Source organism: Heterodontus francisci, chromosome 13, assembly GCF_036365525.1.
Source record: "Heterodontus francisci isolate sHetFra1 chromosome 13, sHetFra1.hap1, whole genome shotgun sequence".
Lineage (NCBI taxonomy): Eukaryota > Metazoa > Chordata > Chondrichthyes > Heterodontiformes > Heterodontidae > Heterodontus > Heterodontus francisci.
Window position 1 is genome coordinate 109,108,788 of NC_090383.1, and position 27,203 is coordinate 109,135,990.

The 27,203-nt window shown below is 45.8% G+C and overlaps 1 protein-coding gene across 7 annotated transcripts in view; it reads right to left on the reverse strand.

The window, feature by feature from the left end:
- akt3a (v-akt murine thymoma viral oncogene homolog 3a) overlaps positions 1-27,203 on the reverse strand; it is a 538,604-nt gene that overhangs the window by 321,752 nt on the left and 189,649 nt on the right. For 6 of the 7 annotated variants that reach the window (XR_010976283.1, XM_068045398.1, XM_068045396.1 and 3 more), the window contains one exon: positions 24,078-24,203. Coding sequence is in view for 5 of the 7 variants with exons in the window: in XM_068045398.1 (XP_067901499.1) it covers positions 24,078-24,203 (126 nt within the window). In the remaining 2 variants the exon portion in view is untranslated. Of the gene's footprint in view, positions 1-12,468; positions 12,606-24,077; positions 24,204-27,203 lie in introns of those variants that run through there. The other variant, XM_068045397.1, reaches the window with a different exon arrangement.

The following is a 27,203-nucleotide window of genomic DNA, read 5'->3' on the forward strand; positions in this document are numbered from 1 at the left end:
TTCCCAAGACCCCAAAATTCTAACATAAATCTCAACACTTCTCTCATGCCCTTCTGACAATCTTTAAAACCTACCTCCTTCCTGCCCTGATGGCATCTTATGTGGCTCAGTCACATTTTATTTAATAGTGCTCCTGTGAAGCATCTTGGGACCTTTTACTACGTTAAAAGTTCTATATAAATGCTAGCTGCTGTTGCAGGAGGAGGAGGCTTGTATAGTGTATAAACACCTGTGCAGACCATTTCAGTTAAATAGTCTGTTTCTGTGCCATCCATTACCTCTATATTTCAAATATTGTGTCAGTGACCCCAGTATTTCGATTCAATATGCAGGTACAGGAAAAGATTGTACAAAAAATGTATTGTGCTTCAGACATTGGAAAATGTATGCTTGTAGCAGAACAACAGCTACTGCAGAAATTACAGGAAAAACTATTTCAAGTCTGTTACCTTTGCTGGATTTAAACAAGACAACTAATGGTCACAATAAGCCATTACAACAGTGACAAATAAAACCTCTTCAGATAACTAGTATGAGCAAGCAATACAAAGTCTCAAACTTACACAACCCTTCCATTATGTTATACAGCCTGAGCCTTTTGCATAAGGGAAGCTTGATAACCTATTCAGAAGACTTACTGGAGTGTGAGCTCTACGTTTACAGTAATAGAGCATGTTTTAGTTGGAGGTCAAGTTCAATTTCCACTTTCTTTTGTCTGTTAATGGTACCAGCTGCTCATACATAATGAAATTATCCATAGTAAACCTTTTGTTTCTAACAATCACATCACACAAACAGTGGGGCTTGCTCTGACTGACTACCACCACAATGGGTAGAAATAAAAAAAAATTTTGGCTAATGAACTGATCTTTAAATTGCAAGACAGGATAACAATCCTCTTTAATAGTTTAGACAGAGCTAAGCAATCCCACAACAAACTGATCAGATCAAAGCTCTGCACTCCTACCACAGTCATGAATGGTGGTCGCAATTAAACAACTAACTAGAGGAGGCGGCTCCAAAAACATTTCCATCCTCAATGCTGGGGGAACCTAGCACATCAGTGCAAAAGACAAGGCTGAAAAATTTGCAACTATTTTCAGCCGAAATTACCGAGTGGATGATCCATCTTGGCCTCCTTCTGAGGTCCCCACCATCGTAGAAGTCAGTCTTCAACAATTCAATTCACTCCACAGGCAATGAATCAGATAAACGCTCTGCAGTCCTACCATATCCAGTTGTGAATGATGAACAATTAAACAACTACACAGAGGAGGAGGAGGCTCCACAAAAATTCCCATCCTCAATGCAGGAGCCCAGCACATCGGTGCACAAAGGCAAGGCTGCAACCATCTTCAGCCAGAAGTGCCGAGTGGATGATCCATCTCAGCCTCCACTTGAGGTTGCCAGTCTTCAGACAATTCGATTCATTCTATGTGCTATTAAGAAACTGCTGAAAACACTGGATGCAGCAAAGGCTATGGGCCCTGACAACATCCCAGCTGTAATACTGAAGACTTGTGCTCTCGAACTAGATGCACCCTTAGCCAAGCTGTTCCAGTACAGCTACAACACAGGCAAATACCCAACAATGAGGAAAATTGTCCAGGTAAGTCCTTTCCACAAAAAAACAGGACCAATCCAATCTGGCCATTTGTCACCCATCAGTCTACTCTCGATCAGCAAAGTGATGGAAGATGTCATCATCGACAGTGCTATCAAGCTGCACTTACTCAGCAACAACCTGCTCATCAATGCTCAATTTGGGTTCCGCCAGGGTGACAGCTCCAGACCGCATTACAGTCTTGGTCTAAACAAATAAGAAAAAAGAGCTGAGTTTCAATGGTGAGGTGAGAGTGAGTGCCCTGGACATCAAGGCAGCATTTGACAGAATGAGGCATCAAGGAGCCCTAGAAAAATTGAAATCAATGGGAACTGGGTGAAAACTCTCCACTGGTTGGAGTTATGCCTAGCACAAAAGAATGATGATTGTGGTTGTTGGGGGCCAATCATCTAAGCTCTAGGACATCGCTGCAGGATTTCCTCAGAATAGTGTCCAAGGCCAACCATCTTCAGCTGCTTGATCAATGACCTTCCCTCCATCATAAAGTCAGAGGTGGGGATGCTCATTGATGATTGCACAGAGTTCAGTACCATTTGCAACTCCTCAGATCATGAAGCAGTCCTTGCCCAAATGCAGCAAGACCTGGACAACATTCAGGGGACTGGTGCTTAATATACAGGGAAAGGTGTTCAGAAGAGATAGAGAAGGAAATAGGGAGGTGGGTGGCAGTACTGATTAGGAAAGACATTGCAGTGTTGGAAGCAGAGGATGTCCTTAAAGATGCAAGGATAGGCTCTATTTGATTAGAGTTGAGGAGCAAAAAGGATATGATCAGGTTACTATGGGTGGAGGCGCGGGGGGTGGCGAGGCGAGGCGCGGGGGGTGGCGAGGCGAGGCGCGGGGGGTGGCGAGGCGAGGCGCGGGGGGTGGCGAGGCGAGGCGCGGGGGGTGGCGAGGCGAGGCGCGGGGGGTGGCGAGGCGAGGCGCGGGGGGTGGCGAGGCGAGGCGCGGGGGGGTGGCGAGGCGAGGCGCGGGGGGTGGCGAGGCGAGGCGCGGGGGGGTGGCGAGGCGAGGCGCGGGGGGTGGCGAGGCGAGGCGCGGGGGGGTGGCGAGGCGAGGCGCGGGGGTGGCGAGGCGAGGCGCGGGGGTGGCGAGGCGAGGCGCGGGGGGTGGCGAGGCGAGGCGAGGCGGGTGGCGAGGCGAGGCGCGGGGGTGGCGAGGCGAGGCGCGGGGGTGGCGAGGCGAGGCGCGGGGGGTGGCGAGGCGAGGCGCGGGGGGTGGCGAGGCGAGGCGCGGGGGGTGGCGAGGCGAGGCGCGGGGGGGTGGCGAGGCGAGGCGCGGGGGGTGGCGAGGCGAGGCGCGGGGGGTGGCGAGGCGAGGCGCGGGGGGTGGCGAGGCGAGGCGCGGGGGGTGGCGAGGCGAGGCGCGGGGGTGGCGAGGCGAGGCGCGGGGGGTGGCGAGGCGAGGCGCGGGGGGTGGCGAGGCGAGGCGCGGGGGGTGGCGAGGCGAGGCGCGGGGGGTGGCGAGGCGAGGCGCGGGGGGTGGCGAGGCGAGGCGCGGGGGTGGCAAGGCGAGGCGCGGGGGTGGCAAGGCGAGGCGCGGGGGGTGGCGAGGCGAGGCGCGGGGGGTGGCGAGGCGAGGCGCGGGGGGTGGCGAGGCGAGGCGCGGGGGGTGGCGAGGCGAGGCGCGGGGGGTGGCGAGGCGAGGCGCGGGGGGTGGCGAGGCGAGGCGCGGGGGGTGGCGAGGCGAGGCGCGGGGGGTGGCGAGGCGAGGCGCGGGGGGTGGCGAGGCGAGGCGCGGGGGGGTGGCGAGGCGAGGCGCGGGGGGTGGCGAGGCGAGGCGCGGGGGGTGGCGAGGCGAGGCGCGGGGGGTGGCGAGGCGAGGCGCGGGGGGTGGCGAGGCGAGGCGCGGGGGGTGGCGAGGCGAGGCGCGGGGGGTGGCGAGGCGAGGCGCGGGGGGTGGCGAGGCGAGGCGCGGGGGGTGGCGAGGCGAGGCGCGGGGGGTGGCGAGGCGAGGCGCGGGGGGTGGCGAGGCGAGGCGCGGGGGGTGGCGAGGCGAGGCGCGGGGGGTGGCGAGGCGAGGCGCGGGGGGTGGCGAGGCGAGGCGCGGGGGGTGGCGAGGCGAGGCGCGGGGGGTGGCGAGGCGAGGCGCGGGGGGTGGCGAGGCGAGGCGCGGTGGGTGGCGAGGCGAGGCGCGGGAGGGGGGGAAGCAAATCTGCAGGGAAATCAGAGATGTGCAGGAACTACAGAGTGGTGAAATTGGGCGACTTTAATTACCCAAATATATAGATTGCGTTACGACCAAGGCTGGAGGAGTGCACTGTCCTTCTCGAGTTCCACTTCTTCACGGGTCACAACATGTATTTAAATGTTTACCCAGTTACCAATACGGCCAATTTATACTCTTTTTATTTCAGAATAAAATCCACCAACCATGTTTCTTTAATAAACAAAATTATCGATTTATTATAAAACACTTATTCAGTAAAGATGCAAAGCATTAATACACAGATTGAAATCTGAAATTTCCCTTCTAACTTAGCCCAACACACACCCCAGTTAAAGAAAAAATAAACAAGTTTTGGCTGTAGTGATCTCTTTAGAAAAGACAAAAAAAACTTTGGCCAAATACTTGTTAATTCTTGAAGGAATAGGAGAAGATATGGAATGATATCAGTTGTCCCTTTATTCTGGCGTCCCAAATGGCTGTCACTGGGATCTTTTTGTTGCCTGAAGAGAACTGCTCCATCGAGCATTAGTCTGGCAGGCTTTCCAGGAGAAATGCGGCATCAGGAGTTTCAGCTAAATTCTGGAGAAAGGATGAGTTGGTGTCTTCTCTCTTAGCAGGCTGACCTCCAACTGACTCAAAACAATATCCAAAACGAAACCAACTCTTGACCACCATAAATCCTGACATGTCACTTCTCTGTAAACAACGCCCCCTAGTCACCAAGGCTCCTGTTGTTTATTTAGCTTAAGACATGTGACATCCAGTAAAAGTTGTTTTTAAACAGAAAGCTTAAGTCTTTCCAGTGACCTTTTTAAAAAAAAAAGTCCAGCATCTATGTCATCTCTTCAGTCCTCCAAAGGAATCCATTTCCACAATTTTAAAACAAGAGTCCTCACAAAATATTAAAAAATGGAAGCACCTCAACTGGGACAATTTTAGAGTAAAGGGGAGGAATTTCTGAAATGTGTTCAGGAAAACTTCCTTAATCAGTATTTTCTCTGCCCAACTAGAAAGGAGGCATTGCTGGATCTGGTGCTAGAAAACGAGGTGAGCCAAGTGCACCAAGTGTCTGTCAGGGAGCATTTGGGCAAGAGTGATCATCATATCATAAGATTTGAACTAGGAATACAAAAGAACAAGGAAGCAAATAAGGTAGAATGTTTAGATTGGAGGAGGGCTAATTTCAATACGATGAGAAGGGATCTAGCTAGGTTAGAATAGAACCAAAGACTGACAGGAAGAGATGTACCAGAAGAATCTTTAAAGGAAGAGATGCTTCAGGTACAGGCTAGGTACATTCCAACAAGGGAAAAAGGCAGGGGAACCAAGAACAGGGCTCCTTTGATGATGGAGATAGAGATTATGATGAAATAAAAAAGAGGGTGTATGGTGCATGTCAGGTGAACACCAAGTGAGAACCAGACCATACACAATAAGTTGAGAAGGGTGGTGAAGAGGAAAATAAGACTGGCAAAAGAGAATGAGAACAGAATGGCAGTCAACATAAAAAGGACCACAAATATCTTCTACCGGCATATAAATAGTAAGTGGGTAATAAGAGGTGGAGTGGAGCCTATTATTAGGGACAAAGAGGTAATATCTGCTTAGAGGCACAGGGCAAGGCTAATATACGAAATGAGTACTTTGTGCCAGTGTTCACAAAGGAAATGGAATCTGACCAGATATCAGCAGAAGCAGAGACAATGGATAGTATAAAAATTGAGAGGGAGGAGGTACTAAAAAGGTTGGCTATGCTTTGGGTAGCTAAGTCACCTGGTCTGAATGGCTTGCATCCCAGGTTGCTAAAGGAAGTGGGGATGGAAATAGGAGAAGGGCTTGCCATAATCTTCCGATCTTCCTGGGATACAGGGGAGGTGCCAGAGGATTGGAGAGTGGCAAATATAACACCCTTACTCAAGAAAGGGTGTAAGGACCTAGCAATCAAAGGCTAGTTAGTTTAACATCAGGGTGGGTAAGGTTTTAGAAACAATAAATCAGGAAAAATAACATTGAGAGAGGTTTCAGTTAATTAAGGATAGCCAGCATGGACTTGTAAAAGGGAGATCATGCTTGACTAACCTAATTGAATTTTTTTCTGAAGTAACAGAGAAGGTTGATGAAGGGAATGCAGTAGATATGGTTTATATGGATTTTAGGAAAGTGCTTGATAAGGTACCATATAGAAGGCTGGTTAACAAAATTGAGGCTCGTGGAATAGGAGGGTCAGTGTCGAACTGGATAAAAAAAATTGTTTTAAGGGCAGAAAACAGTGAATCATAGTAAATGGTTATTCTTCAGATTGGTGGATGGTAGATAATGATGATCCCCAAGGGTCAGTGCTGGGACCACTGCTTTTTTTGCTGTATATAAATGACGTGGATCTTTGATTATGGAGTACAATTTCAAAATTTGCCAATGATACCAAACAATCAGGATGATATGAACCACCTGTAACAGGACATAGATAGACTAGCAGAGTAGGGAGATGGAATTTAATACTGACAAGTGTGGGGTGATGCATTTTGGCAGAATGAATAGGGTGTGGCAATATATACTTAATGGCACACTTCTGAAGCGTATGCAGGAACCGAGGGACCTGGGGGTGCATGTGCATCAATCTTTGAAGGTGGCAGGACATATTGTTAGAGTGGTTAGTAAAGCATATGAGATCTTGGGCTTCATCAATAGAGGCATTGAGTACAAAAAGCAGAGAAGTTATTCTGAACCTTTATAAAGCTCTGGTTAGGCCCCAACTGTAGTACTGCACCCAGTTCTGGTCACCATACTTCAGAAAAGGATGTGAGGGTCCTTGAGAGGGTACAGAGGAGATTTACCAAAATGGTTCTAGGGATAGAGGATTTTAGTTACAAGGTTAGGTTGGAAAAGTTGGGTTTGTTCTCAGTAGGACAAAGGAAATTTAGGGGAGATTTAATACCAAGTGTATAAAATTATGACAGGCTTAGGTAAGTTAGACAAGGTAAAATTATTCCCATTAACTAATGGTACAAGGACTAAAGGAACACAGATAGAAAGTATTGGGCAAAAGATGCAAGGGGAATATGAGGAAACAGTTTTACGCAGCGGGTGGTAATGACCTGGAACTTGCTGCCCACAAGGGTGGTGGAAGTAGACACAATCAACGACTTCAAGAAGAAGTTGGATGGCCACTTGAGAGAAATAGACTTGGAGAGCTATGGGGCTCGAGCAGGGGAGTGGGACTGATTGGATAGCTCCGTGGAGAGCCAGCATGGACTCCACTGGCTGAATGGCCTCCTTCTGTGCCACAAATAACTAAGTATAAATGCTGTGGCTACAAAAACTGGTCAAAGGCTGGGAAATTCTATGACGAGTAACTCACCTCCCAACTCCCCAAAGCCTGTCCACCATCTACAAGGCACAAGTCAGGAGTGCGATGGAATACTCCCCACTAGCCTGGATGAGAACAGTTCCAACAACACTCAAGAGGCTTGCCGCCATCCAAGAAAAAGTAGACCAGTTGATCGGCACCCTATCCACTACCTTAAAGAAAAAGTAGACCAGTTGATCGGCACCCTATCCACTACCTTAAACATTCATTCCCTCCACCACCAGTGCGCCATTTACAAGATGCGCTGCAGCAACTCGCTAAGGTTCCATCAACAGTACCTTCCAAACTCATAACCTCTACCACCTAGAAGGACAAGGGCAGCAAATGCATGGGAAAACCACCACCTGCAAGTTCCCCTCCAAACCACACACCATCCTGACTTGGAACGATATCGCCATTCCTTTACTGTTGCTGGGTCAAAATCATGGAACTCCCACCCTTACAGCACTGGGGGTGCACCTACACCACATGAACTGCAACTGTATTGTTTAGTAACTGAGACAAATACTAGAGAACTCATTATAAGTCTTTTATTCTATATCCATGTTCAGCAAAGGCAAACCACAAAAACTTTGCAATGTCAGAATTTCACTTTAGTAATGTAAACACTGGAGCTCTGGGAACAGCACTGCTTCAGTAAAATGGTCTCTTTCTGTAAATGGCAATGTCAAAGAATACTTTCTAATCAAATGAAGCAGAAGCACATTAAAAACCCAAAAGCATAATAAACCCAAATTGAGATAGTGCAAGTTATGAATTAAAGTTATAAAACTCAGACATATGTGCTCTGGTATAATCAACATTTGTAAACAAAACATAGTAATATGGAATAAAAAGCTAACATGTTGCCAGCATCTTACTTCCAGGTATTTTAACAAGTGTATTTCCTTGCCACAAGGTGATGAGAACACCAGATAAGTTCTTGCAAAGTTTATGTAAGCATAACATAGATCAAACACACTATGTAAATTGGGAGGCTCATCCTGAAACAAATATTGTATTAAGGCAACAGTATTACAAAGTATATTTTCCTGTTTTCTCTACGTTATAAATGAACACAATAAATACATATCACAAATCAGAGCGGGTCACAACATACCATTTCAAATGCATTAAAACATTTACGATCTTATTAATCTCCAAAAAAATGAAGTACTGTATAAAAATGTCAGCATTCATTTGCAGTACCAGTTCCTGTACATGGTGCTATAAATGGAAGGAAGGACTTACGTTTATAATTGGTTAATTTCCATCATACATTTTTCACTTAACATTGAGTTTTACCCTCCAACACCATTGCAAAGCCATTAGATTCAAGCCCAGAATCTGTATGTCTTGATAACAGACTCTGGGCCAAAGGCAAGTGTTTTTGAAGTGCAGCTACTGGCTTATTGCCAAAGATCAGTTTTGATTCCCTTCCAACCCAGTCTCTACCCTGCTGCTTCCTGCTACTGGACATCCTACTATACGCACACCCACCTTGCTCTCTCATTCCAAAAAACCTAATTGCTTCTCCTCAATTAAACCAGCCTTGTGGGTCACCTCCATCTCTCTGCCACTTCTGCTCCCTACCCACCATTGATAGGAACATAGGAAGATAGGAGTTGCTCATTCAGCCAGATCATGGCTGATCATCTACCTCAACTCCACTTTTCTGCGCTATCCCCATATCCCTTGATTTCAATAGTATCCAGATATCTATCTATCTATTTCTGTCTTAAACATGCTCAATGATTGAGCTTCCACAACCCTCTGGGGTAGAGAATTCCAAAGATTCACCAACCTCTGAGTGAAGAAATTCTTCCTCATCTCAGTCTTAAATAGCCTAACCCTTATTCTGAGACTATGCCCCCTGGTTCTAGACTCACCAGCCAGGGAAAACATCCTATTTACATCCACCCTGTCACACCCTGTAAGAATGCCTGCCCAAACCCATCACAGTCTCTCTGCTATTGCTCTCAGATCGTTAATTGCTAGTTCTTATCCAGCTCTGCTCCAATGCTGTTGTTGGACTTCCCAGCCCACCCCCGCACCACTACTTGCTGCACTGCCAGCTGAATGGATTGATTCCTCTATCACTCCTAATTGGCCTGCCTAATAATTGCCAGGACTATTGCATGTGGCATTTCTTGGAATTTCAGTGTTTTGAAGTGTAACAAACTAAAAAGGAGTCTGGACCATCAGGAGGAGGAAAAAACATTTGCAACTAGAGCTGGGGACTAAGCACAATGTCCAAAAGCAAACAGCAACCTTTGATGAATAACCGCTTTGTTCAGAATTCCATGAAATTCTCCACACTCACTATCCTTCCTGGTACAACAGCAAGGCTTTTGGACTTCAACTGGCAGCTGACTATCCCTGTTGTCCACTACCAGATCTCACCTAACTACCTTGAGCAGTTCTTTCACTCTACTTATGTAACTATTCTCATGCTGGAAGGAAACAGCAATCCCAAACTCTTGCTCTACTGCCTACTACCTCTTTTATACAACTTTCCCTTGATCCTATATATTCAGCTAAGTAATGTTGCTGGTTGATTTAAATACATAGGCTAGAAGAACAGTGTCCGGCACATATCTGTAGGCTTTTCAAAACACAACCAGTTCACATTTATATATGGAGCTTAAGAAAGCAATTAGGAGAGCAAAGAGGGGATATGAGAAAGCTCTGGCTGGTAAAAGTAGGGAAAATCCCAAGATATTCTATAAGTATGTCAATGGGAAGAGGATAACCAGGGAAAGAGTAGGACCCATTAGGGACCAAGGGGGAAATCTGTGGGTGGAGCCAGAGGACATTGGTAGGGTGTTGAATGAATACTTCACATCTGTCTTCACCCAAGAGAATGAGGATGTAGATATGGAACTCAGAGAGAGAGACTGTGAGATTCTTGAGCAAATTGTCATAGGGAGTGACAAGGTATTGGAGGTTTTGTCAGGCTTAAAAGTGGACAAATCTCCAGGTCCGGACAATTTGTGTCCCAGGATGCTGTGGGAGGCGAGGGTGGAGATTGCAGAGGCTCTGACCCTAATTTTTAATTCCTCTATGGCCACGAGGGAGGTGCCAGAGGACTGGAGAACAGCTAATGTGGTCCCACTATTTAAGAAAGGTTGTAGAGATAAGCCAGGGAACTATAGACCAGTGAGTCTCACGTCAGTGGTAGGGAAACTATTGAGAAAATTCTGAAGGAGAGAATCTATCTCCACTTGAAGAGGCAAAATTTGATTAGGAATAGTCAGCATGGCTTTGTCAGTGGGAGGTCATGCCTAACAAATTTGATTGAATTTTTTGAGCATGTGACCAGGTGTGTAGATGAGGGTAGTGCAGTTGATGTAGTTTACATGGATTTCAGCAAAGCCTTTGACAAGGTCCCACATGGGAGACTTATCAAGAAAGCAAATGCACATGGGATACAGGGTAACTTGATAAGGTGGATTCAAAATTGGCTTAGCTGTAGGAGACAGAGAGTGATGACAGACGGTTGTTTTAGTGACTGGAAGCCAGTGTCCAGTGGCGTACCACAGGGATTTGTGCTGGGTTCCCTATTGTTTGTCATTTATATAAACGACATAGATGACTATGTGGGGGGTAGGATCAGTAAGTTCGCGGATGACAAAAAGATTGGCCGAGTGGTTAACAGCGATGTTGAGTGTCTTGGGTTACAGGAAGATATAGACGGGACGGTCAAATGGGCAGAAAAGTGGCAGATGGAATTTAACCCTGAAAAGTGTGAGGTGATACACTTTGAAAGGAGTAATGTGACATGAAAGTATTCAATGAATGGCCTGACACTGGGAAGGTCTGAGGAACAAAGGGACCTTGGCGTGTTTGTCCATAGATCTCTGAAGGCAGAAGGGCAGGTTAATAGGGTGGTGAAAAAGGCATATGGGACACTTGCCTTTATCAATCCAGGCATAGATTACAAAAACAGGGAGGTCATGTTGGAGTTGTATAGAACTTTGGTAAGGCCACAGTTGAAGTAGTGTGCAATTCTGGTCGCCACATTATAGGAAGGATGTGATTGCACTGGAGGGGGTGCAGAGGCGATTCACCAGGATGGTGCCTGGGATCGAACATTTAAGCTATGACGAGAGGTTGGATAGGCTTGGGTTGTTTTCACTGGAGCAGAGAAGACTGAGGGGTGACCTGATTGAGGTGTACAAGATTATGAGGGGCATGGACAGGGTGGATAGGGAGCAGCTGTTCCCCTTAGTTGAAGGGTCAGTTACGAGGGGACACAAGTTTAAGGTGAGGGGCAGGAGGTTTAAGGGGGTTTGGGGAAGAACATTTTTACCCAGAGGGTGGTAACGGTCTGGAATGCACTGCCTGGGAGGGTGGTAGAGGCGGGTTGCCTCCCATCCTTTAAAAAGTACCTGGATGAGCACTTGGCACATCATAACATTCAAGGATATGGGCCAAGTGCTGGCAAATGGGATTAGGTAGACAGGTCAGGTCTTTAATGCATCGGTGCAGACTCGATGGGCAAAAGGACTCTTCTGCACTGTATTATTCTGTGATTATATAGTGCCTTTAAAATAACAAAATATCCCAATGTGCTTCAGACTTCCAGGTCTGATTCAAGCAGACGGAGGCAAAATTAGGTAACATGGCCAAAGAAGTAGTATTAAAGGAAGCCTTTAAAAGGTCAATGTGCTGACGGTTGAAAAGACAACTGAGATCAGCAAACAGTAATTTATGCAGGATGGGATGTAGGCAACAGCATTTTGTATGTTGCTTAGGGAGGATGGAGCTTGGGAGACCAAGGAGGAAACTAGAAGAATTAAGTCTGGAAGTGACAAAGATTGTAGCATTGGAATAAGGAAGGGAAGGGAGATGGAAGTGAAAAGTTTAGCATCTTGTGGATGAACTGGATGTGAGGTTTAAACTAGGGCTCAGAAGAGAGCCAAACAAACAGTCAGATTGAGCCTGAGCAGGAAACTAGAAACTGAATGGAATGAATAGCTAAACTATGGAGTTTCTAGTGGGTATAAATAGGATTGCTTTGGTGTTGCTAACGCTGAGCTGCATTAAGTTCTGATACATGAATAAGTGAGAAAAGACAGATAACATAGCAATATGGGGACGGTAGCACAATGGTAACATCACTGGTCCAGTGATCCAGAGGCCTGGTCTAATGCTGTGGAGACTCCGGTTCAAATCACAACATGGCAGTTGGAGGAATATAAATTCAATTAATTAATAAATTTGGAAAGTTAATCTCAGTAATAATGACCATGAAACTACCAAATTATCATTAGAAACCCATCTAGTTCACCAATGTCCTTCAAGGAAGGAAATCTGCTGTTCTTACCTGTCTGGTCTACACGATTCCAGACCCACAGCAACGTGATTGACTCGTAACCACAAGCCACTATGTTGTATCAAAGTGCTACAGAAAAGACATTTAAGAATACAACTGGATGGACCACCTGGCATCAACCTAGGCACCTGAAACAACAAAAGCACACCTTACCCAGCTGACCCTGCAAAGTCCTCCTCACCAACAGCTGCAGACTTGTGACAAAATTGAGAGAGCTGTCCCACAGACTATTCAAGCAACAGCCTGACACAGTCAACTTATTGAATCCTACTTGAAAGCCATTGTCCCAGACTCCTCCATCATCATCCCTGGGTATGGCCTGTCCCATTGGCAGCGCAGACCCACCAGAGGTGGCAGCACAGTAGTATAGTCAGGAGGGAGTTGCTCTGGGAGCCCTCTACATTGACTCCAGACCCCATGAAGTCTCATGGCATCAGGTCAAATATGGGGAAGGAAACTTCCTGCTGATTACCATCTACCACTCTCCCTCACCTGATCAATCAGTGCTCCTCCATGTCGAACACCATCTGGAAGACACAAGAGGGTAGCAAGGACACAGAATGTACTCTGGGTGGGGAACTGCAATGCTCACCACCAAGAGTGGCTCAGTAGCACCAATACTGACAGAGCTGACCTGAAGGACAGAGCTGCCAGACTGGGCCAGCGGCAGTTGGTGACAGAACCAAGAGGGAAAAATCGACTCAACCTCATCCTCGTCAATCTACCTGTTGCAGATGCATCTATCCACAACAGTATTGGTAGGAGTGACCACCGCACAGTCCTTGTGTTGACAAAGTCCTGTCTTCACAATGAGGATAACCGTCACCGTGTAATTTGGCTCTACCACCATGCTAAATAGGATAGGCCATCAGGTGTTGTGGGCCATCAGCTGCAGAACTGTATTCAACCACAATCTGTGAGCTCATGGCCTGGCATATCCCTCACTCTACAATTACAAGCAAGCCAGGGGTTCAAACCTGGTTCAATGAGTGCAAGAAAGCATGACAGGAACAACACCAGACATACCTAAAAACATGGTGCCAACCTGGTGACGCCACAACACAGGGCTATATGTATAGCAAGTAGCAGAAGAAGCATGCTATAGATAGAGCTAAGTGATCCCACAGGCAATGGATCATATCAACACTCTGCAGTCCTGCCATATCCAATTGTAAATGATCAATTAAACAACTAACCAGAGGAAGAGGAGGCTCCACAAACATTCCCATCCTCAATGCAGGAGCTAAGCACATCTGCGCAAAAAGGCAAGGCTGCAACCACCTTCAGCCAGAAGTGCCGAGTGGATGATCCATCTCAGCCTCCTCCTGAGGATGTCAGTCTTCATACAATTCGATTCATTCTATGTGACATCAAGGAACAGCTGAAAGCACTGGATGCAGCAAAGGAATTGGGCCCTAACAACATCCAGCTGTAGTAGAGTCATACAGCACAGAAACAGGCCCTTTGGCCCATCGTGTCCGTGCCGGCCGTTAAACACCTATCTATTCTAATCCCATTTTTCAGCAACTGGCCCATAGCCTTGTATGCTATGGCGTTTCAAGTGCTCATCTAAATACTTCTTAAATGTTGGGAGGGTTCCTGCCTCCACCACCCCTTCAGGCAGTGTGTTCCAGATTCCAACCACCCTCTGGATGAAAGATATTTGACTCAAATCACCTCTAAACCTCCTGCCCCTTACCTTAAATCTATGCCCCCTGGTTACTGACACCTCTGCTAAGGGGAAAGGTTTCTTTCTATCTACCCCATCAATGCCCCTCATAATTTTGTATACCTCAATCAGGTCCCTCCCTCAGCCTTCTCTGCTCTAAGGAAAACAACTCTGGCCTATCCAGTCTCTCTTCGTAGCTGAAATGCTCCAGCCCAGGCAACAACCTGGTGAATCTCCTCTGCACCCTCTCCAGTGCAATCACATCCTTCCTATAGTGCGGTGACCAGAACTGTACACAGTACTCCAGCTGTGGCCTAACTAGCGTTTTATACAGCTCCATCATAACCTCCCTGCTCTTGTATTCTATGCCTTGGCCAGTAAAGGCAAGTATCCCATATGCCTTCCTAACCACCTTATCTACCTGTGCTGGTGCCTTCAGTGATCTATGGACAAGTACACCAAGGTCCCTCTGTACTTCCTAGGGTCCTACCATCCATTGTATATTCCCTTGCCTTGTTAGTCCTCACAAAATGATGACCTCACACTTCTCAGGATTAAATTCCATTTGCCACTACTCCGCCCATTTTTACAGCCCATCTATATCGTCCTGTAATTTAAGGCTTTCCTCCTCACTATTTAAAACACCACCAATTTTCGTGTCATCTGCGAACTTACTGATCATACCTCCTATATTCACGTCTAAATCATTAATGTACAATACAAACAGCAAGGGTCCCAGCACCAATCCCTGCGGTACACCACTGGTCACAGGCTTCCAATCGCAACAACAACCCTCCACCATCACCCTCTGCATCCTACCACTAAGCCAATTTTGGATCCAATCTGCCAAATTGCCCTGGATCCCATGGGCTCTTACCTTCTTGACCAATCACCCATGCGGGACCTTATCAAAAGCCTTACTGAGGTCCATGTAGACTACATCAACTGCTTTACCCTCATCTACAAACCTAGTCAGCTCCTCGAAAAATTCAATCAAATTTGTTAGACATGATCTCCCCCTGATAAAGCCATGCTGACTATCCTTGATTAATCCCTGCCCCTCAGAATTTTTTCCAATAGTTTCCCTACCACTAATGTTAGACTCACAGGCCTGTAATTACCTGGTTTATCCCTGCGACCCTTCTTGAATAATAGTACCACATTCGCTGTCCTCCAGTCCTCTGGTACCTCTCCTGTGGCCAGAGAGGATTTGAAAATTTGTGTCAGAGCCCCTGCTATCTCCTCCCTTGCCTCACGTAACAGCCTGGGATACATCTCATCTGGGCTTGGGGATTTATCCACTTTTAAGCCAGCTAAAACCTCCTCCCTTTCAATGATAATTTGTTCAAGTATATCACAATACCTCTCCCTGATCTCTACACCTTCCTCATCCTTCTCATAGTGAACACAGATGAAAAGTAATCATTTAAAACCTCACCTACGACTTCTGGCTCCAAACACAGATTGCAACTTTGGTCCCTAATAGGTCCTACTTTTTCCCTGGTTATCCTCTTGACCTAAATATACTTATAAAACACCTTGGGATTTTCCTTTATCTTGCCCGCCAGTGTTATTTTATGCCCCTTCTTCACTCTCCTAATTACTTATTTTTTTTAAGTACCCCCCCCCCCCCACACTTTCTATACTCCTCTCGGGCTTCCGCTGTTTTCAGCCCTCTGAATCTGTCATAAGCCTCCTTTTACTTCCTTATCCAATCCTCTATATCTCTTGACAACCAGGGTTCCCTGGACTTGTTGGTCCTACTCTTCACCTTTACAGGAACATGGTGGCCCTGAACTCTCAAAATTTCCTTTTTGAATGACTCCCAGTGGTCTGTTGTAGACTTTCCCACAAGTAGCTGATCTCAGTCCACTTTGGCCAGATCCTGTTTTATCATATTGAAACCAGCCTTCCCCCCAATTCAGTACGTTTATTTCTGGTTCATCTTTGTCCTTTTCCATAACTACCTTAAATCTTAGAGTTATGGTCACTATCCCCGAAATGCTCCCCCACTGACACTTCTACCACTTGTCCGGCTTCATTCCCTAAGATTAGGTCCAGTACTGCCCCTTCTCTTGTAGGACTTTCTACATGCTGGCTCAAAAAGCTCTCCTGGATGCACTTTAAGAATTCCGTCCCCTTTAAGCCTTTTGTACCAAGATTATCCCAGTTAATATTGGGGAAGTTGAAATCTCCGACTATTACTACCCTACTATTTTTACACATCTCTGAGATTTGCCAACATATCTGCTCTTCTATCTCTCCCTGACTGTTTGGAGGCCTGTAGTACACTCCCAGCAAAGTGATTGCCCCCTTGTTTTTACTGAAGATTTGTGCTCCAGAACCAGCTGCACCCCTAGCCAAGCTGTTCCAGTACAGCTACAACACAGGCATCTACACAACAATGTGGAAAATTGCCCAGGTATGTCCTGTCCATAAAAAGGGAAAACCCAATCCGACCAATTACCACCCCATCAGTCTACACTCGATCAGCAGCAAAGTGATGGAAGATGTCGTTAACAGTGCTACCAAGCTGCACTTACTCAGCAATAGGGACAGGTGGGGATGTGGTAGGAATATGGAATTAGGGTAGGATTAGTATAAATAGGTGGTTGATGGTTGGCACAGACTCGGTGGGCCAGAGGGCCTGTTTCAGTGCTGTATCTCTAAACTAAACTAAATAAACTGCGCACCAATGCTCAGTTTAGGTTCACCAGGGCGACTAGGTTCCAGACCTCATTACAGCCTTGGGTCCAAAGATGGACAAAAGAACTGAATTCCAGACGTGAAGGGAGAGTGATTGCCCTCGACATCAAGACAGTATTTGACCAAGTGTAGCATCAAGGAGCCCTTGCAAAACTGAAGTCAATGGGAATTGTAGGATGGGGGTGGGGGTGGAGGGGGGACGGGGGGGAACTCTCCACTGGTTGGAGTCATACCTAGCACCTGGGAAGATGGTTGTGCATGCTGGAGGCCAATCATCTAAGCCCCAGGACATGGTTGCATGAGTTTCTCAGGATAGTGTCCTAGGTCCAATCATCTTCAGCTGCTTCATCAATGACCTTCCTTCCAATATAAGGTCAGAAGTAGGGATGTTTTCTAACGATTGTGCAGCATTCAGTACCATTCACAATTCCTCAGATATTGAAACAGTCCATTCCCGCATGCAGCAAGACCTGGACAACATTCAGGCTTGGGCTGACAAGTGGCAAGTAACATTCACACCACACAATTGCCAGGCAATGGCCCTCTCCAACAAGAGATAATCTCATCATCTCCCTTTGATATTTAATGGCATTACCATCACTGAATCCCCACCAACAACCTGGGGGCAACCATTGACCAGAAACTTAACTGGACCAGCCATATAAATACTGTGGCTACAAGAGCAGGTCAGAGGCTGGGAATTCTGTGGCAAGTAACTCATTTCCTGACTCCCCAAAGCCTGTCCACCATCCACAAGGCACAAGTCAGGAGTGTGATGGAATACTCTCCACTTGCCTGGCTGAGTGCAGCTCCAACACTCAAGCTCGACACCATGCAAGACAAAGCAGCCTGCTTGAACGGCATCCCATTAAACATCTTCAACATTCAGTCCCTCCACCACAGACACAGTGGCAACAGTGTGTGCCATCTACAAGATACACTGCAGAAACTCACCAACACTCCTTTTACAGCACCTTCCAAACCCGCGATCTCTAACCCCTCGAAAGACCAGGGCAGCAGATGCATGAGACCACCACCAAGCTCCCCTCCAAGTCACACACCATCCTGACTTGGAAGTATATTGCCGTTCCTTCACTGTCGCTGGGTCAAAATCCTGGAACTCCTTCCCTTACAGCACTGTGGGTGTATCTTCACCGCTAGGACTACAGCGGTTCAAAGTGGCGGCTCACTACCACCTTCTCAAGGACAATTCGGGATGGGCAATAAATGCTGGCCTCGTCAGTGATGCTCACATCCCAAGAACAAATAAGAATAAAGTTGACCACCATTTGGCGCAAACACTGTGGGTATAGCAAGAGCACAGAATGTACTCTGGTTGGGAGACTTCGCTGCTCACCAGCAAGAGCGGCTCAGTAGCGCCACTACTGACCAAGCTGGCCAAGAAAGGACATACCTGTCAGACTGGGTTTGTGTAGATGGCAAGAATACCAACATGAGGAAGAAACCTACTTGCCCTACTTCTCACCATCTAACTATCCTAGATGCAACTGACTATGACAGCACTGGTAGGAGTGACCACAGCACAGTCCTTGCGGAAAAAAGTCCTGTCTTCACACTGAGGACACTCTCCACCATTCTAAATGGGATAAATTCAAAAACGGGTCTAGCAGCTCAGAACTGGGCATTCATGGGGCACAGTGGGCCATTAGCAGCAGTATTGTAATCCACCGCATCATGGCCTGGCATACCCCTCACTCTACCCAATCATCAACTAGCCGGACAACTAACAATGGTTCAACAAGGATTGTTGAACAGCATGTCAGAGCAGCACCAGGTGTAGCTGAAAATGAAGTGCCAACCTGGTGAAGCTACAACATGCGTGCTAAACAGCAGAAATAGTATGTTATAGACAGAGATAAGCAATCCCACAACCCACAGATAAGATCAAAGCTCTGCAGTCCTGCCACATCCAGTTGTGAATGGTGGTGGAGAGCTAAACAACTGAAGGGAGGAGAAGGCTCCATGAACCTCCCCATTCTCAAATATGGCAGCAAAGTGATGGAAGGTGTTGTCGAAGATGCTATCATTGCTTACTTACAAATAACTTGCTCACCAATGCTCAGTTTGGGTTCTGCCAGGCCCAAAAGGCTCCAGACCACATTCCAGCCTTGGTCCAAACATGGACAAGAGTTGAATTCCAGACAAGGACAGAGTCACTGCCCTTGACATCAAGGCAACATTTAACCAAATGTGGCACCAGGGAGCCCAAATAAAATTGAAGTCAATGGGGATAAGGAGAAAACTCTTCATTAGCTGCAGTAATACCTAGCACAAAGAAAGATGGTTGTTGGATGCCAATCGTCTCAGACCTAGGACACTGCTGCTGGAGTTCCTCAGAGCAGTGTCCTAGACTCAACCATCTTCAGCTGCTTCATCAACGACCCTCTCTCCATCATAAGGTCAGAAATGGGGACAATCAAATGATGACCAAACGGCATTCATTTCCAATTTCAATTCCTCAGATAATGAAGCAACAAATGCCTGCATGCAGCCAGACCTAGTCAACATGCCAGCTTAGGCTGATAAGTGGCAAATAACATTTGTACCATATACATGCCTGGCCATGACCATCTCCAAGAGAAAGTCTAACCACCTCCCCTTGACCTTTAATAGAATTACCATCAAATTCCCCATCAACATCCTGGGGTCACCACTGACCAGAAACTTCACTGGAATAGTCATAAATACTGTGGCTACAAGAGTCAGTCAGAGGCTGGGTATTCCGCAGCAAGTGACTCACCTCATCACTCTTCAAAGCATTTCAACCATCTACAGGGTACCAGTCAAGAGTGTGATGGAATACTCTGCACTTGCCTGGATGAGCGCAGCTCCAACAACACTCAAGAAGCTGGACACCATCCAGGACAAAGCAGCCTGCTTTATCAGCCCCCCACCCAACACCTTAAAACATTCATTCCCTCCACCACTGATGCAACATGACTGCAGTGTACACCATCTATAAGATGCACTGCAGCAACATGCCAAGGCTTCAACAGCACCTCTCAAATCTGTAATTTCTACCATCTAGAAGGACAATGGCAGCAGATGCATGGGAATACCACCACCTCCAAGTCACACACCATGTTGACTTGGAAATATACTGCTGTTCCTTCAGCACTGAATTAAAATCTTGGAGCTCCCGATTTAACAGCAGTGTGGGAGCATCTTCACCACACAGATGGCAGCAGTTCAAAGCAGTGGATTGCCACCTTCTCAAGTCTAATTAGGGTGGGCAATAAATGCCGGTGTTGCCAGCACCACCCACATCCCACGAATGAATAAGATTTTAAAAAATTGTGGAATCCAGGAAAATGGAGGCAAAGTGAAGTCAAGTATCAGCAAATGTTTACCTCATGCTTCCCAATTATGTTGCTAAGGGGCAATGCATGGATCAGAAACGCAACTAGCACAAGGAGAGAATTTTTAAATACACCAGAGGTGAATTATGGGCATTGGAGCAGATGGCATTACAGGAGGTGTAGTGGCTGCAGCAAGGGAAGTAAGAAAGGGACCAAGTGAGGGCAGCACCATGAAGGATCAAGGACGAGACATTCTGGAGGAAGATAGCAGTTATTCTTGTCAAATTTCAGACAGATAGAGTTTTAATAGCAACACAATCTCACTTACATAGACCATTAATAGTGACTTGATAGAACAAAAAGAGGAAAAAAAAGATTGGAACAAGGAGTGGTGGATAGGAGATATTTAGTGGTGGCATGTTTCAGTACCTTGGACAGAAAGGTGAAGTTGAAGATGGGGCAGTTGTTAAAAGAGCAAGGGTAGCCTCCTTAGGCAGTTCAGGCCTTTACTCTCGAGCTCAGAAGAATGAGAGGAGATCTAATCGAGGTATATAAGATGATTAAGGGGATTGACAAAGTAGATGTAGAGAGGATGTTTCCTCTTGTGGGACAATCTAGAATGAGAGGTCATAGTTTCTGGATAAGGGGTAGCAGATTTAAAACAGAGATGAGGAGAAATTACTTCTCTCAAAAGGGTCGCGAGTCTGTGGAATTCACTACCCCAGAGTGCGGTGGATGCTGGGACATTGAGTAAATTTGAGGAGATGGACAGATTTTTAATTAGTAAGGAGTTGAAGGGTTATGGAGAATGGGCAAGAAAGTGGAGTTGAGGCCAAGATGAGATCAGCCATGATCGTATTGAATGGCAGAGCAGGCTCAAGGGGCTGAACTGCTTACTCCTGCTCCTAATTCTTATGTTATGTTCTTACGTTTATAAATAAATATGCACATACATACACACACGAATTTATATATAGCATGGGTGATTCCAACCCTGTTCCAAGGAAACAGTATCTGAAGGAAGGGAGCTCTGAGCCAATAAGAGATAGTAGTCATGAGCAGAATAAAGGAGGCCAAATGGACATAAAATTGAATTTCACATGAAATGAGTTTGGTAACGACTGGGATAGAGATATGCTGAAATTGAAGAAAGTTGTGGCACTGCAACAGGGGCAGGGGGTGATCTGCACCAGCTTATGTATCTGGTTAAAGTGAAAGAAGTGTCTTGGGGTAGTAATTTTCGTTCATATTACTGTAGAAAAAAATGATAGCCCCAATTACAATTTTTAAAAAAATCAATTCTATTGCCAAATGGAGACACAGTCACACATTTCTTCTATAAAGATATGAAACCTTTGAACGAAGATATTCGCACTCAAAGCCTTCCTCCCCCTTTAATGCATGTGGCTTTCATGCAGAGAGATCGACCGTTGACATGCTGTTCTCCCTTCGCCAGATACAGGAGAAATGCCGCGAACAACAGATGCCCCTCTACATTGCTTTCATTGATCTCACCAAAGCCTTTGACCTCGTCAGCAGACGTGGTCTCTTCAGACTACTAGAAAAGATTGGATGCCCACCAAAGCTATTAAGTATCATCACCTCATTCCATGACAATATGAAAGGCACAATTCAACATGGTGGCTCCTCATCAGACCCCTTTCCTATCCCGAGTAGCATGAAACAGGGCTGTGTTCTCGCACCCACATGTTTTGGAATTTTCTTCTCCCTGCTGCTTTCACATGCGTTCAAGTCCTCTGAAGAAGGAATTTTCCTCCACACAAGATCAGGGGGCAGGTTGTTCAACCTTGCCCATCTAAGAGCGAAGTCCAAAGTACGGAAAGTCCTCATCAGGGAACTCCTCTTTGCTGACGATGCTGCTTTAACACCTCACACTGAAGAGTGCCTGCAGAGTCTCATCGACAGGTTTGCGGCTGCCTGCAATGAATTTGGCCTAACCATCAGCCTCAAGAAAACGACCATCATGGGGCAGGACGTCAGAAATGCTCCATCCATCAATATTGACGACCACGCTCTGAAAGTGGTTCAAGAGTTCACCTACCTAGGCTCAACTATCACCAGTAACCTGTCTCTAGATGCAGAAATCAACAAGCGCATGAGAAAGGCTTCCACTGCAATGTCCAGACTGGCCAAGAGAGTGTGGGAAAATGGCGCACTGACACGGAACACAAAAGTCCGAGTGTATCAAGCCTGTGTCCTCAGTACCTTGCTCTATGGCAGCGAGGCCTGCACAACGTATGTCAGCCAAGGGCGACGTCTCAATTCATTCCATCTTCGCTGCGTCCGGAGAATACTTGGCATCAGGTGGCAGGACCGTATCTCCAACGCAGAAGTCCTCGAGGCGGCCAACATTCCCAGCTTATACACACTACTCAGTCAGCGGCGCTTGAGATGGCTTGGCATTGTGAGCCGCATGGAAGATGGCAGGATCCCCAAGGACACATTGTACAGCGAGCTCGCCACTGGTATCAGACCCACCGGCCGTCCATGTCTCCGCTTTAAAGACGTCTGCAAACGCGACATGAAGTCCTGTGACATTGATCACAAGTCGTGGGAGTCAGTTGCCAGCGTTCACCAGAGCTGGTGGGCAGCTATAAAGGCGGGGCTAAAGTGTGGCGAGTCGAAGAGACTTAGCAGTTGGCAGGAAAAAAGACAGAGGCGCAAGGGGAGAGCCAACTGTGTAACAGCCCCGACAAACAAATTTTTCTGCAGCACCTGTGGAAGAGCCTGTCACTCTAGAATTGGCCTTTATAGCCACTCCAGGCGCTGCTCCACACACCACTGACCACCTCCAGGCGTTTACCCATTGTCTCTCGAGATAAGGAGGCCAAAGAAGCTGCACGGAGGACAATAGTGGAGTTCTCTGTCCAATAAAAGCAACTTTTTTTTTAATTCTTTCATGGGATGTGACCCTTCCTGGCAAGGCCAACAATTGTTGTCCATTCTTAACTGCCCGAGGTGGTGGTGGTGAGCCGCCTTCTTAAACTGCTGCAGTCCATCTGGTGTAGGTACACACACAGTGTTAGGAAGAGTTTTCCAAGTTTTTAAACCCAGCAACAGTGAAGGAACAGAGATATAGTTCCAGGTCAGGATGGTGCGTGGCTTAGAGGGGAATTTGCAGGTGGTGGTGTTCCCAGGCATCTGTGCTGCCACCTCTGGTGGGTCTGTCCTGCCGGTGGGACAGAACATACCCAGGGATGGTGATGGAGGAGTCTGGGACATTGGCTGCAAGGTATGATTTCATCAGTATGACTAGATCAGGATGTTGCTTGACTAGTCTGTGGGGCAACTCTCCCAATTTTTGCACAAGTCCCAAGGGTCAACTGGGCAGGGTTTGCCATCGTCATTTCGGGTGTCCAGGTCAATGCCAGGTGGTCGCCCGGTTTTCTTTTCTCAACTTTTCTGCAGCAGTTTGGTACGACTGACTGGCTTGGTAGGCCATTTTAGAGGGTAGTTAAGAGTTAACCACATTGCTGTGGGTCTGGAGTCACATGTCGGCCAGACCAGGTAAGGACAGATTTCCTTTAAACCAGAGTTTTTTTTTAAAATATAAATCTGGTAGTTTCATGGTCACCATTACTGAGAATAACTCTTAATTCCATATTTATTAATTAATAGCATTTAAATTCCACCAGCTGTCATGGTGGGATTTGAATTCGTGCCCCCAGAGCATTAGTCGGGGCCTCTGGATTACTAGCCCAGTAACATTACCACAATGCCACCGCCCCCACTAAATTATCGAGTAATTTGAATAAAACAAACCTATTAATTAACAAATCCCGAATTTGTATTTAAACACAAGAGCTCATTTGACTGTCATTTAAAATCACACAGATAATATTACACACATCTGGAAAATGAAATATGATTGCGCAAAGACTTACTTGCCACTGAGAAGTTATTTAAAGGGTATGGTAGATCTGCATCTTGAGGCTTCTCCTTATATCCTATGAAGGATCCATCTGTCTTCAATAGAAAGTACCTTGGTCTCCAGTTTTTGATATATTCTCCTACCAGGAAAAGAAGTAAAAGATATTAAGCAACTTTTCTGAATCAACTATTTTACTAGAAGTAGAATAAGTCCTCAGTCCCATTCCGAAAATAAAATTTGCAAAGACAATCTTGCTTTGAAATAGGAATTTTAATAAAGGAAGAGAACGTAGATAGATGTTCAAGCTGGGCTGGCTTATTATTAACATAGAAAACTTGTAGCACAGAAGGCTACTTCTGTATTGAGTACATTGTGTCTGTGCCAACCGAAAAAGAGCTATCCAGTTAATCCACTTTCCAGCTCTTGGTCTGTAGTCCTGCAGATTACAGCGCTTCAAGTGTATATCCAAGTATTTTTTTAAATGCAATGAGGATTTCTGCCTCTACCATCCCTTCAGCCAGTGAGTTTCAGAATTATTACCACCCTCCGAGTGATAAAAATTCACTTCAACTCCCTTCCAATCCTTCTGCCAATTACTTTAAATCTTTGCCCCTTGGTTATTGACCTCTCTATTAAGGGAAATAGGTCCTTCCTGTCCACTCTATCTTGGCCCCTCATAATATTATGAGAAATTGAAACCGGTTTCAACAATGTAAACTTTTACAGCACGTACTTAAAATGCTATAAAGAGGTAAAATTTTTGGCCTCCCTAGTCTAAGTAAATAAACACCGTGGTACTAATGACTGCTCGACTCCCAACACGTCCTAAGTCAGCTGATCTAAGCCAGTGGCAGCCTCAAAACCGACTTGGACTAATGAAAAGGGAACCAAACAGCCACGGTCCCATCCTCTCACAGTTCATCGGCCCTACTGAAAAATGCATGGCAGGTGAAGACAGAATTGGGCTTGGCTGTCATGTGCCCCTCCCCCTATCTACTTGCTTGGCAGCACTCTTGTCAATTTGCACATTCATGGTAAAAATCACTACAACCAAGTGGGGGGGGGGAAAATTGCAGGAAGATAATGGATAGTCAGAGTTCCAACAGTATGCATTTATAAATTAGGTTAGTTAGAAAGCAATCTAGCTCAAAACCTACATCAGTGTTGTCCAATCGAAATCATTTACAGCGACACCATTTTAGTCCCATTTTAGTGGAAAATACCTTACTCAATACAGGCAATTGCACTTTAAGTGTATATCTAAAACATCTACCATTCAGCATAAAATTTCAGTCTTTCACCAAATTTTGGAATAGAATGAATTTATCTGACACAACACATCTTTGTGCAGTTTCTGGGTTTTGTTGAATCGTTAGGACTCTGACTTTATCAGATTGATGAGATTGTTGACTCGTACAACGAGATGCTCCAGACCAACCCCAGCTCTCCATCTTGAACACAGTTGGATGTTGCTTGCCCTTTGCCATGACATGTCTTGTTGGGGCTGCTAATTATTGCTTGGGCTGGCCTCCTTTTTTCTACCGGCTTGCAACAGTTACTGGATGAGTTGACCAGTATAACAGCTAACCTCTTCACACAATATTGCTGGTTTTCCATGGTGCTGAAATCTTACATTTTCATCAGTGTTACACAGATGACCAAAAAGTCGTAACCAAGGAAGTAGAGCACACACAATGATCAAAAAAATGTGCATATTTGACTTTGCATTTTACCAAAAATGGTTAAATTACTATGCATATGCTATGCAAATAAGACCAAATGCTCAATGATAATGCCTATTCCTCATTTTTTATTGCATCAGAAATTTAATTCTTCACATCTGAATTCCCAATTACCCACGTGGCCAACATATTGAACAATACTCTTCTACATGGTTGGAACTTTTGCCCATATAGTATGGTTACTTTTCAAGTTGCCTTTAGCAATATAACACGGAAAAAATTCAGCCATACATACATAGGTTTTTAAATAAGTCAATTAGACATTCTATCAAGTAGCAAGAATACAAGTTCAACTAACTGAAAACTAACATTTCTTCAATATAACACCACTGTGCATTATGTTAGAATATTGAGATCTCGTTGCATATCAGTCACTTCCAAATCAATAAAAGATTGATAATGTTAAATGCTACACTACATAACAATTAGTTTTTTTTTAAACTTTTAGAGTATTCAACATAAAGAAATCCCAGGCTGCCATGTTAGTTGAGTTCTTGGGCAGTATAAATCTCGATCTGCTGACATATTACATGAATCAAAGTCACAAATTTAAAACCAGGTGGAAAAGACAATATACAAGTTTACTTGGATGGAAAATATTGGCACTGTTACTGTTCTGATAACTAACAATGATGTTACACCATAGAATATTAGGCTTTAAAAAGTACATTTGAAAATAAACATTTTCAAGGGCAACATAAATCTAATTCATTGGGGTAGCAAGGGCAACAGTGAGAGTAAAACTGGTTTAATTTGAAGGCTACATTGCAACCATGTTAGACTGACTGGTATACTGCCAGGAAACATCAGGACTAGTTTGATGAAAATGATCAGGATATCAACGAACTGATTGATTTCAAGCGCAAGACTTTCTGTGCTTGGCAGAATGACCCAAACTCAAAGCAAAAGAAACTGGCTTACCAACAAGCAAAGGCAGAGATACAAAGGAGTACCCGCAACATTAAGAACAGGTGGTGGGCAGACAAGGCAAAGGAGATTCAGCATCTCACAGACATGAACGATATCTGTGGCTTCTTCACTGCCAAAGACCATTTATGGCCCAAGTACTCAAGGACCAGCTCCTTTGAGGCCTAAGGATGGGGGAGATCTGATCAAGGAAGGGGAAGCTGTCAACGCCTGTTGGAAGGAGCATTTTGAAGACCTTTTCAATCAAGAATCCATTGTTGATGAGAGTGTTTTTAACTCTATCCCACAACATCCAGTTAGAGATGAGTTTGGAACTCCACCAAAGCCTATGGAGGTAATGAAAGCTATCACACAAACGAAGAACAACAAAGCAGCAGGAGGTGATGGAATCCCTGCTGCAAACTTTAAGCACAAGAGGAGAGGAACTAACATTACACCTCCATGCCCTCATCCTACAGATCTGGAATGAG